Source organism: Podarcis raffonei, chromosome 13, assembly GCF_027172205.1.
Source record: "Podarcis raffonei isolate rPodRaf1 chromosome 13, rPodRaf1.pri, whole genome shotgun sequence".
Lineage (NCBI taxonomy): Eukaryota > Metazoa > Chordata > Lepidosauria > Squamata > Lacertidae > Podarcis > Podarcis raffonei.
In genome coordinates, this window is record NC_070614.1 from 41,203,002 (window position 1) to 41,215,154 (window position 12,153).

Here is a 12,153-nt window from a genome sequence, read left to right on the forward strand (position 1 = left end):
AGGAGTAGTACCTGGCAATGGGAAATGCCTCAGCCCCTATTACTTAAAGTAGCTGCTTGCAAATTAATATTCTTGCAAGATACCACTTTCTTTCTAGCCCTTTCCCCTTTAAATTGGCAGAAGGCCAGATTTGGCCCAAGGATTCCCAGTTGCTAATCCACAGTATATATCAGATACACCTTAGCTTTTTTCTTTCCCGATAAAGAGAAAAATGTGACACGTGAAGCATCTCTTAGGCCCCAGCTGCACTACACATTCAAGGTAGCATCATGACACTGTAAATAGTCATGGCTTCCCAACAAAGAACCCTGGGAACTGTAGTGCTGAGAGTTGTAGTTTGTTAAGGGTGCTGAAGAGTTCCCCTCAGAGAGTGACAATTCCCAGAGAGGCTTAACAATTAACCCCTCTTGTCAAGGAATTCAAAAGAACTGTAACTCTGTGGGCCTCCAAACAACTATCAGCACCCTTGACAAACTACAGTTCCCAAGATTGTCTGGGGGAAGCCACTACTGTTTAAAGTGGGATGACACTGCTTTGAAATGAATAGTGCAGATGGGGCCTTAGTGGGAAAGGAAAATAAACTCTTGCACATGTTCACAGAAGTCTCCTCTTTATTCCTATCACTTTCACGTACCATAAACGACCCCCAGCTTTGTTGACATCCACGGAAACTCACATTTTCTCCCTACAGAGGCCTTGTGAATGGCCTTAGCAGATTCCGCCCCCCCCATCCCCTTCACGTTAGCAAGCCCACTTTTTACAGGTATAATAAGCAGCAACCTGCTTGGAAGAAGGCAGATGGGGCTCACCACCAGGGAGGTGTTGGGACTCCCTGCCACAATGAGCCTGCCAAAGCAGAGAAGCAAGACCATGCAACTCCACCAACTTTTGGTATTGACTCCCACTGCCCACACCTCATCAGGAGGGACATTTTGCTTGCATTAACTATTGGCAAAACATGCCCTGGGCTCTGCATCTAGCCTCTTTTCTTCTCCCCAGAACACCTCCTTCCCTTGGTCAAACTGCATCCTTGCCACTAGAAACCGGTGAAACTCCATTGTCCTGTTGCTTCCTCAAATCAAATCAGATGTGCTTTCAAGGTCAGGCCTTGTTTACTCTGGACTGAAACCAACACAGAAGAGACCTTGGACCCAGAAGGATATGAGGCCGAGGTTGCTACTGGGCTTCTCTCGGGGAGAAATCCCCAGGCAGGCCCTTCGCTCCCTCCACCCCACCCCACCCCCCCTCCCGCTTCTCAATTCCTGTTTCTCAGATTCCTGTTTTTGCCCTGCTGCTTGCTACTGAGTGCTATTTGCAAAGAGATTTTGGCAGCGCACGCGAGCTCCGCCAAAGGACACGGGCCAGGCACGAGGCAAAGAGAGCGAATTGCAACCAGCTGGAGTGGACAGCGTTTGGCTCATCTGCCCCTCCACAGCCAAGGCTGGCTGCGTACCGTTCGCTGCGCAGCCGAACAACGGGACTGGGAGCACGCTCTCGCACGGAGGTCCATGCTCGGGAAAAATACTTCCATGTGTGGGTGTGGTCTTCTTGAACCCTGCCAACAAAACCCCTCATTTTTGGGGTGGAGGGGGGGCAGGAATAAACCATTGCCACCACACCCTCTGCATCTTGCAGGGAACAGCTTTGAAGGTCAACAGCGAGCTGCGCACCACACATGGGGGAAACGGGCCTGTACCAGTTGAATCAACGCGAGGGAATGGAGTGTTATGTTGGCCCTATCCTGCCCTCCAAAGCTTCCTCCCCGAGAACCGCACAGGCACATTTTCTCGCCACATGTTGGCTGGCTTCCTGGCCGGTTGTTCCAGGGAGAGAACTACTCACGGGCTGGATGCCGCTGCCCGCAAGTTGTAGCATCTCACAGCATCGCCTCCATTTTGCTCTCAGGAACTTTCCCTTCCTTACATGACAATTGCTCGCACCCACAAAAGGATTTCCAGAGGGGTACAAAAGATTCAGCTTCCTGACTCAGGACCTTTCTTTGCTTCCAAACTGGTTGCTTTATTATAGCAGGGAAAAGTTAGCCTTCTTCATGTCATTGCAGACTCCCAATTCCCAGCAGGCTGAGCCAGCATGCCCAATGGTCGGGGAAGATGGGAGCTGCAGTCCAGCAACATGAGGAGAGTCAAGGGTCCCGATTATAGGGAGGGATACATCAACCCTTTAAAAGGGTGGAATTTATACTTTTCAGCTGGTTTTCTTGCATAATATTTTACTTTCCTGATGCTTAGAGGATATTTTGTTTAGTCCTGCTATATTTTCAATGAATTTTCCTTGTTTTTTCGCATGTAATGTTTGATACTAAAAAAAATATGCTCTGTTTAGTTGTTGATTGTGTTTTATGGAATGGACGCGGGTGGCGCTGTGGGTAAAACCTCAGTGCCTAGGACTTGCCGATCGCATGGTCGGCGGTTCGAATCCCCGCAGCGGGGTGCGCTCCCGTCGCTCGGTCCCAGCGCCTGCCAACCTAGCAGTTCGAAAGCACCCCCGGGTGCAAGTAGATAAATAGGGACCGCTTACTAGCGGGAAGGTAAACGGCGTTTCCGTGTGCTGCGCTGGTGCCGGCTCGCCAGAGCAGCTTCGTCACGCTGGCCACGTGACCCGGAAGTGTCTGCGGACAGCGCTGGCTCCCGGCCTCTAGAGTGAGATGAGCGCACAACCCTAGAGTCTGTCAAGACTGGCCCGTTCGGGCAGGGGTACCTTTACCTTTTTATTAATTTCTGGCATTGCATTTAGCCTAAATTGTAAAGGGCTTTGTTTTAAAGTTGTAAAGAGTTTTTGTTTTGAATTTAAGCAGTGAATACAAATTGTCATCAATCAATCAATCAATCAATCAATCAATCAATACATTCATTCTGATTCCCAGGATAGTTTAAATTAAGGCTGCTTTTTGTTTAGCTCTATCTTACAAAGGCTATTTGTTTTAAACCAAAGCTTTTTCTTTTCTTTTCTTTTCTTTTCTGTAAGCTAACTTTTAAACTTTTAGATTTGAAAGGCGGGACATAATTTTTTAAAATCAAGTAAAGATGAGCAATTCTTCTTCTCCCCCACCCTCCTCTGGCCATCTATGTTTGTGTTCTGCACCCTCCCAAACTCAGCTGCAGTTAACCCAGTAACACCAAAGTTTAAAAACATTCACAGATGGAGCTGCAACTTTTTAAAACACACTTGCTTGGGTAGAGAGATGCAAAAGCAGACCTTTAACAGCTGTGTAAAACAACAACAACAACAATTAAAGGTGCATTAGTCCCATGTTTCACCAGGCCATCCTTACTCATGAGTAAGCCTCATTGAACACTGTAGGATTTGACTGCCAAGCAAGCAAACATAAGACTGCTCTGCAACATGTGAATTAGATGCCAAGGACTGGGGGGGAAAGAGACAGACTTATTGTGCTATTGGCTGCCATCCACATTCCTAGGGTTTCTAGCTGCTAAGTTCCAACATTCTTGTGGAGACTACTCATTTTTTTACTTGGAGGGGAAAATGTGTTTTTAAAGGTCACACACCTTCAGACCTTGAAACATATGAGTCCTTTTAGACACCGGGGCGGAGGGGAGGGTTACCGCCCAAGAAAAATGAATAAAACTTAGCGCTACATGGGCTGATTTCTGTGAAACTCTCTCAGGTGGACAAAGGTTGCCAAGAATATTTCAGCCTCCTGTTTCAGCCTCCTGTTTATATAACCAGGGAAATAAATGTTAAGCTGGGGCTCAACTGGGAAACCTGCCTTAGAAACCAAGGACTTCTAAAGAAGATAACTGTGGCCAGTTTTGAAACTCCACCAATTTTCAGGAACACAGTTGGGCTTTTTAGAAAGTTAGTTTTTTAGCTATGCTGATATCATAATGATATTATTGGTGGCCAAACCAGGGGCAGTGGAACCTGGGGTTTCTCCAGCATTTGGGAGCAGTGAGCATTTAGGGGTGCCAAGATATGGATGACCTCACTGGCAGACCCTCCAAGCATCCCTGTTTTCCAGGGACAGTCTAGGATTTACAGAACCCATCCCGGTTTCTGATTTGATCCCGTTTTTCCTTAGGATGTCCCTATCTTCATCAGAGAAATGTTGGAAGGTGTGGCGTTAGGCGCCCCGCCCCCCCCCCCAAGCCAAGGAGATAAGTAACTATACAACCTTTAGAAGACATCTGAAGGCAGCCCTGCATAGAGAAGATTTTTTTTAGTGTTTTTATATAATTTGGAAGTCACCCAGAGTGACTGGGGCAACCCAATCAGATGGGCATGGTATAAATAACGTTGTTGTTGTTGTTGTTGTTATGGAATAGGTAAAGGGACCCCTGACATTTAAGTCCAGTTGTGAATGACTCTGGGGTTGCGGCGCTCATCTCGCTTTACAGGCTGAGAGAGCCGGTGTTTGTCCACTTCCTCAGACGGTTTTCTGGGTCAAGTGGCCAGCATGATTAAGCCACTTCTGGCAAAGCCAGAGCCAAACACGGATATGCCATTTACCTTCCCGCTGGAGCGGTACCTATTTATCTACTTGAACTTTGACGTGCTTTCGAACTGCTAGGTTGGCAGGAGCAGGGACCAAGCAACGGGAGCTCACCCCATCACGGGGATTCTCATGGAACTTTGAAGTGTCAGGCATAGCTCTAATGGCTTTAGCCCAAACGTAGCAGAGTTTTCCTGCACAGCGAAGAAGCTAGTTGAGGTGGAAATGACTAGTCACCTAGACTCAGAATAACTATTTACAGGATTTATTAAAAGGAAAAATAAAACCAGCAGAGTTTCTGCATACAAAACAAAGCAAAATAAATCCTTTCTTTCTCTCTCTCTAAACCATACACAGCACTCCTACTCCTAACACACCTCACACACACCACACTGTGCTAGCAATCCCTAGATAACAGAGTTGAGTGCTGGTCGTTAACCAATCAGAGTAAGTAGTTTCTAGGTCAAGCAGACCTTGGCTTTCTGCCAAATTGACACTGCCTTGAGTTAATTGTGTGAAGCCAGTATCTGTAAGTTTCCCATGAGAACCAATTAACAGAAACTGAACACCCCCTCACAGATTCTGCTGGACAATTAACATCAAATACACCTATGTAGGAGATTATTTTTCCAGCAAACCTAAACCCTTGCACATTCGCTTGTTCTTTACCTTTGCCAATGGTTTAGTTAACACATCTGCTACATTTTCTTCACTTGATACATAAGTACAGGTGATTACATTGTCTTGTACACAGCAACGTACATTTTGGTATTTTACAGAGATATGTTTGGAACGCGATTTGAAACCCTCTGTTTTACTTAAGGTTATACAAGCTTGATTATCAATGTAAACTTGTACTGGTTCTCCACAATTTACATTTAAATCTGTTAACAAATGCTTGAAATAAATCACCTCGTTGCACAATTCACTCAACGCGGCGTACTCTGATTCCGTTGATGACACACTTACAACGTCTTGCTTGCGTGACCGCCAGCTGATTAAAGCTCCACCGACCATTATGACCAGTCCTGTGACAGATTTTCTATCTGGCAAATTTCCCCAGTCACTATCACAGTAGCAACTCAACATTTCATCCTCTGAAGAATTTAATTGTAACATATAGCCAATTGTCTGTTTGAGGTATCTCAGAACTTGTTTTACCCCTTTCCAGGCATTTAGTGTGGGTTTTGAGACCAATCTACTTAATATGCCTACTGCATAGCTAATATCAGGTCTGGACCACTGTGCTAGATACAATAAACTTCCAATTACAGAATGATATACATCAGGATGTTCAAATTCAGGACTCTCATCTGTATGAAGTGTTTTTATGAAACCTGGATCCATAGGCACCACTGCCCCTTTGCAATCCTGCATCCTGTATGTAGTCAGTAGTTGTTTAACTTTGTTCTGCTGACTAATTAGGCAGCTGCCATCTTGGGCCCAGCACACTTCCAACCCTAGATATGTCCTAACCGGGCCTAAGTCTTTCACTTTGAACTTACTGGACAATTGCTTGGCAAACCTTTTAGTTTGTTTATCTGTTTTGCAAGCATACAATACATCATCTACATAAATCAGACAAAACTCTTGATCACTGCCTGTACCACGTACATAAACACAATTGTCAGCTGTACTCTGCTTGAAACCAAATGACACTAAGGCCTCATGGAAACATTTGTTCCAAGATCTTGCAGCCTGTTTAAGACCATATAGAGCTTTGTTTAATTTCAACACTCTATTGGAACCTGTCTCATAACCAGGCGGTTCGGCTAGATACAGGTCTTCTGATATTGATGCATGTAAATATGCAGTCTGGATATCAAAATGGTTTAACAGGAGTTTTCTCTTTGCTCCAAGCGTTAAAATCAGCCTTAGCAGTAGGGGAAAAAGTCTCGTCATAATCTTTTCCAGGCCTCTGAGAGTATCCTTGAGCCACTAAACGAGCTTTGTATTTGTACTCTCCTGTCACCAGAGGTTTAAGTTTGTACACCCACCTGCAGCCTACAATCTTTGCCCCCTCAGGCGCTGCTACTGGTGTAAAAACCTTGTGCTCATTCAGAGAGGACATCTCTTCCTCCATTGCCTGCTTCCAGAGCTCTGCCTCCTCTTTTGGTAACTTTAACACCTCCTGAAAACTCTTGGGTTCTGCAATCACACTAAACACATTTGCAGTATCTGGAGAAAAACGCACTGGAGGCACTCCTTTGTTTTGTCTTTTAGATCTTCTGGGAGACATTTTTTCTTCTGACCCACTTTCCTCCTCAGAACTATGACCTCTCTTTTGTTGCTTAACAACTGGTCTTTGGGCAACTCCACTTTCTTGAGAGCTCTTATCTGAACTTTCCTCCCCCTCAGACTCTGATTCTCTATGTTTACCTTCAGAGTCATGAAGCTCCTGGGAAGGTTCAAACCAAACCTCAGTATTGGCATGTAGTCTCTCCCAGCCACTATGTTCACAAAAACTGGCATTCCTGGAGATCACAATGCCATTTGTCCCTTCAGCAAAGCGGAAACCTTTTCCCAGCTCCTGGTAACCCACAAACACTAACTGTTTGGTCTTAGGATCTCCCTTCTTCCTCATTTGTTTTGGAATTAACACCCAGGCTTTTGATCCAAACACATGCAAATGGTCAATTTTGGGTTTTTTCTGAAACAATTTAAAGTACGGAGTTGTACCTATTGTTTGATGAAAGAGCCTATTTTGGAGATAACACGCGGTGAGCATGCTCTCCCCCCAATAAGACATGGGCAAATCAGCATCATCAAGCATGGCAAACATCATGTCTTGTAAAGATCTGTTTTTTCGCTCTGCAACGCCATTCTCCTCTGGGGAAAAAGCGTTCGTTTTTCTATGCCCAATGCCACGCTTTTGTAACCAATCTCTAAAAGCATTTGACATAAATTCGCCACCTCTGTCCGTCTGAATCCTTCTGAGTTTAGTGGACAGAAATCTTTCCACAGATGCCACCCAGCCTTTAAACTTAGTGAACACGTCACCCTTATTCTTCATGGGAAAAACCCAAGAGTAACGCGTGGCGTCATCCACAATTGTTAATGAAAAACGCGATCCACCCCTGCTTACAGCAAATGGACCAATTACGTCCATGTGAACCAGCTGTAGCGGTGACTCACTAACTCTGTCACTTCTGGGGTAAGAGACTCTGTGGGTTTTAACCTTTTTACAAACATTGCAATCAAGGTACTTGTTACAACTCTTTAAATCACCCCCATCAGCCAATTCAGACATTTTTAGTACACTTTTCCAGCAAGCATGCCCCATTTTCCTATGCAATAAGTGCACACAGTTGTCATGTATAGCTTTGTTATTCACTGCAGGCTGAGATTTACTGACTACTGCTGCAACTTGAGATCCTGCTTTAAGCCAAAACAAGCCTCCCTCTGACTTAGCAGTGCCTAAAATCTCACCAGCCTTCTTAATAATGCAACTGTCTCCTTCAAAATGCACTTTAAACCCAGCTTTTAGCAAACAATCTACAGACATCAGATTGCTCCTTAATGAAGGCACATAAAGTACATTTTGCAGGCATTCACGAAGACAAGGAACAAAAACTGCACCCCCCGAAATCACTTCGGAAGTACTTCCGTCTGCTAGAGCCACCTGGCTGCGCTGTGCTGAGTTCTTGGAAACAAACAATTCATCTGAATTTACGATGTGCCGAGACGCTCCCGAATCGACCACCCAGACAGCTTGTTTCTCATCAGCAATCTTGACCTCGGCGGTCACCAGTTGAGCCGACTGTTTTTGTTTGAAGAATTTCTTTTTATGCTGCTGCTGCTGCTGATCTCGTCTCTGCTCCTGCACCGGCCACTGAGACTTGACCAACTCTGGACATTGTCGTTTTAGATGCGCTGAAGACCCACATCGGAAACAACGCCTAACAGCAAACGCTGCCTCCTCACCGGTACGCTGCTTTTGCTTCACCTCTGGCACGGCATGAGAACTCCTTCCAAACCGCCCGCCTGTAGAAGCCTCTGCAGCCAACGACCTTTCTTGCCTCTTCTGCCACTCTTCAATCAAACGCCCAGTAACGTAACTGATTGATAAATCACGCTCCTGTATGCCTTCTAGAGACAAAACTAAATTATCCCAGCTTTCCGGGAGAGAACTCAAAATAATAGCCACCTTCTCCTGCTGGTCTAACGCACAGTCTCTTTCCTGTAGCGCAGCAAACTTTAACTGTAAACTGTGTAGGTGTTCCTGCATTGTAACCCCAGGCTGTAACATTGCCTTGTACAATGCCTTGCGAATGAACAGCTTGGAAACCGCTGTCTCACGCACATGGAGTTCTTTAAGTGCTTGCCACACACCTCTAGCTGTCTTGATTCCCCTCACATACGGCAACTGGGAATCTTCCAGCCCCAAGACAATTGTGGCCCTTGCTCTTTGGTCTTTATCGAGGTCTTCATCATCAGGCTTCGCAGGAAATTTACTCACCACTTGCCAGAGACGATCCCTCTGCAGCACTGCCTGCATGCGTTCCGACCACAGCAAGTAATTGGAGTCATTCAGACGCTCAAAAGCCATCTGAACTGGTTGTGAGGCCATCTTGAGAGCGATGTCCCTGGAACCCGGAACCAGCTACTCACGACCACCGAGAGAGAAAACAGGAACCACAGCACCCAGCACTCACACGCTGCAGCTGTTGTCCTTGTGTCCACTGCGTCACCAGCTCACAACAGTCAGGAACCAGCCAGTGTCCATCTGCTGCACCAACAGGAACAACAACTTTTGGAACTACTGGAACCAACACCGTTGATGCTGACACCACCGCAACTCAGGCTGGCAGCACAATGCCCATAACCTCATGGAACTTTGAAGTGTCAGGCATAGCTCTAATGGCTTTAGCCCAAACGTAGCAGAGTTTTCCTGCACAGCGAAGAAGCTAGTTGAGGTGGAAATGACTAGTCACCTAGACTCAGAATAACTATTTACAGGATTTATTAAAAGGAAAAATAAAACCAGCAGAGTTTCTGCATACAAAACAAAGCAAAATAAATCCTTTCTTTCTCTCTCTCTAAACCATACACAGCACTCCTACTCCTAACACACCTCACACACACCACACTGTGCTAGCAATCCCTAGATAACAGAGTTGAGTGCTGGTCGTTAACCAATCAGAGTAAGTAGTTTCTAGGTCAAGCAGACCTTGGCTTTCTGCCAAATTGACACTGCCTTGAGTTAATTGTGTGAAGCCAGTATCTGTAAGTTTCCCATGAGAACCAATTAACAGAAACTGAACAGATTCGAACCGCTGACCTTCTGATCGGCAAGCCCAAGAGGCTCAGTGGTTTAGATCACAGCACCACCCGCATCCCTTTCTGTTATGGAATAGGATGCCCCTATTTTCATTGGAGAAATGTTGGGGGTTATGTCCCGACATCCTCCCCTATGGCCTTTAACGCGGCCAGTCGTGGAGGGAGATCGGCATATATCTGGAGAGATTTTTGGAGACTCTCTCAAAATGTATTTGCCCATTCTGTTCAAGACCCCCAGGGAAGTGGAATCCACACCCAGCAAACCAGACAGACAAGCTCTGCAGGAACAGGAAAGAGTGACCCGGGGGAATGGGCACCTTACCTCTATCCAGGTGTCGCATGCTTTCATCAAGGTGCAAGTCAAAGACGCGCACTTCTGCAAGGCCAGGCTCCTCCTTCAGAAGCATCTGGACCAGATTTTTCCCCAAAAAACCGCAGCCGCCTGTCACAAGGTAGATCTGGTTTTTGCTTGATGACCCCATTTGCCCTGTGACTGGGGAGAAAAGGATAAAATGTGCTTTCAGTCTGGAGGAACAAAAGAACTGTAGAGTTCTGGAAGGGGCGAGCGAACAGAAGCTGCAAGCTAAGATTCCCCAGCAATGGTTCAGATACTACTATTTCTAGAATGCTTAATAGGACTAGGTACTTCACACAGGGACGTCAAAGAATTTCATCGCAAATGGAAAGGGAAGAATAAATTGCTGCTGCCCACGTTTTCGTCCCAGGTCTGGAGTGGAAATCAATCCGACTGACACAATCAGTATTTGCTCACATTGTTTTTTTAAAGTCCGCATACAATATGCAATTAAATACTTGGGGGGGGGGAGGACACAATTATTGTTTTGACATTTTGTTTACACTTAAATGAGCGGCGTGGAAATAACTGCACCATTAATTGCTTCAGATTCGTAACTCACATAATTCCCTAAGTTACATTAAACAGAGAGGCAGCGAGATGAAGGATGCAGGATTTGCCAGAAACCAAACTTCGGCAGGATGGAAAAAGTGAGGTTGTGACAAAGACAGGTTGGGATGGAAGCCGCTGCCTTCTGACATCCCTGGCTTCACACAGAAAGCAAAAAAAGAGACAGGCCCCACTGCCCTCAGGCTTACGGTCAGTCGAGTGAGGCTTACATGCAGGAGAGAAGGAAAGAAGAGACAGCACACAAAAATAAAAGCGACAGAGGAGACATTGGTAGGCACAGGATCCTTAGAAGGAAGGCAGACATTTGCAGAGCAGTTTTTAGGAACTGCCTCCAAGTGGCTAAACAGAATAGAAGCGCCTTTCCAAATGCACTGAGGCACCTGCAGGAAACTGAAGAACAGAGGGGCATGAGACCATCGGCCACAGTTGCACACACAAAAAACTGTTCAGAGGCCCCAAGCAGAACAGTCTTTCCTATTGGGCTTACTGGCGTGTTGCGCCAGGGCGCTGGCCTCTCAGGGGTGCCTCAGCGAGTGGGGGAGCTGCGCAGCTTTGCCGGCGGCCTCCCCTTTCCCTAAATGCCCACCAGCTGCGCCCCGCCAACCATATGGCTGGCGGGCGTGCAGCTTGCTTCCTAAGCCTCCGCAGGAGGAGAGCAATCCCCACAGAGGCTTGGGGAAAAGTCGACAACTCTGGGAAAGGGGGCGTGGCGTTGGAGGGATCTTTGAACCACGGCACCGGATATGCTTAAGACGGCCCTGGCCCCAAGACAGGGTGGAGAACCTCAATGCGGCCCTCAGCACCTCACTTTCTGGCCCTCAGGACTCTCCAGAGGCCACACTCCCTCCCTGGCCTGCTTTGCAACATCCCTGAGGGTTTTCACCTGGCTGGCCTGCCTCCCTGAACTCTGACAATGACTCTTGCTTCTCTTGATGGAGGATGAGGGGGGGCAAGAGGGAGTGAGGAAATTAGGTAAAAGGGTAAAGTTTCCTTTCCTCCGGCCCTGCCGGCCACCAGATGTGGCCCTTGGAAGGCTGTCTAGAAGGGAGAATGCAGCCCTTGGTCAGAAAAAAAGTTCCCAGTCCCTAATCCAGGGTGTTTACAGCTGCACCCCCACTTCTTGCCGTCACTTTTATGGTTCTGCTTTAGCACGTCTGGACTTCAGCTTGAACTGTGAAGCAGGCCAGTTGTTTCCCCAATACTGCAAGATGCACAATTATCGGTCTGGAAAACGGTTGCCCCGGTGATCTATCACAGATAAGCGAGAGGAGGGTTCTGCAAAACGCCAAAGGGAAGCAGTTCAAGGAATCTCTCACACAAGGAATGCTGGAGGGGAAGGGAAGAAATAAGCACAAGCTTTCTCCATTTTGAGAGGGGTGGGTCTTTCCCCTCCTCCGTATGACAGTGATCAGCTGCAGGGCTTCTGGAGTTTCGTACAGATGTCCCCTATTAATCTCAACACCTGTCAAATGGACCA

The 12,153-nt window shown here is 46.7% G+C and overlaps 1 protein-coding gene across 5 annotated transcripts in view; it reads right to left on the reverse strand.

Annotated features, from left to right (window-relative positions):
• The window catches only part of HSD3B7 (hydroxy-delta-5-steroid dehydrogenase, 3 beta- and steroid delta-isomerase 7), a 56,642-nt gene that overhangs the window by 13,348 nt on the left and 31,141 nt on the right, over window positions 1-12,153 (reverse strand). For 2 of the 5 annotated variants that reach the window (XM_053360726.1, XM_053360727.1), the window contains exon 2: window positions 10,074-10,244. The exons of 1 other annotated variant lie outside the window; for it this stretch is intronic. In XM_053360726.1, coding sequence (XP_053216701.1) covers window positions 10,074-10,233 — 160 coding nt within the window. In that variant the 5' untranslated portion in view covers window positions 10,234-10,244. Of the gene's footprint in view, window positions 1-10,073; window positions 10,245-11,806; window positions 11,952-12,153 lie in introns of all 5 variants that reach the window. 2 more of the 5 variants (XM_053360728.1, XM_053360729.1) reach the window with 2 other exon arrangements.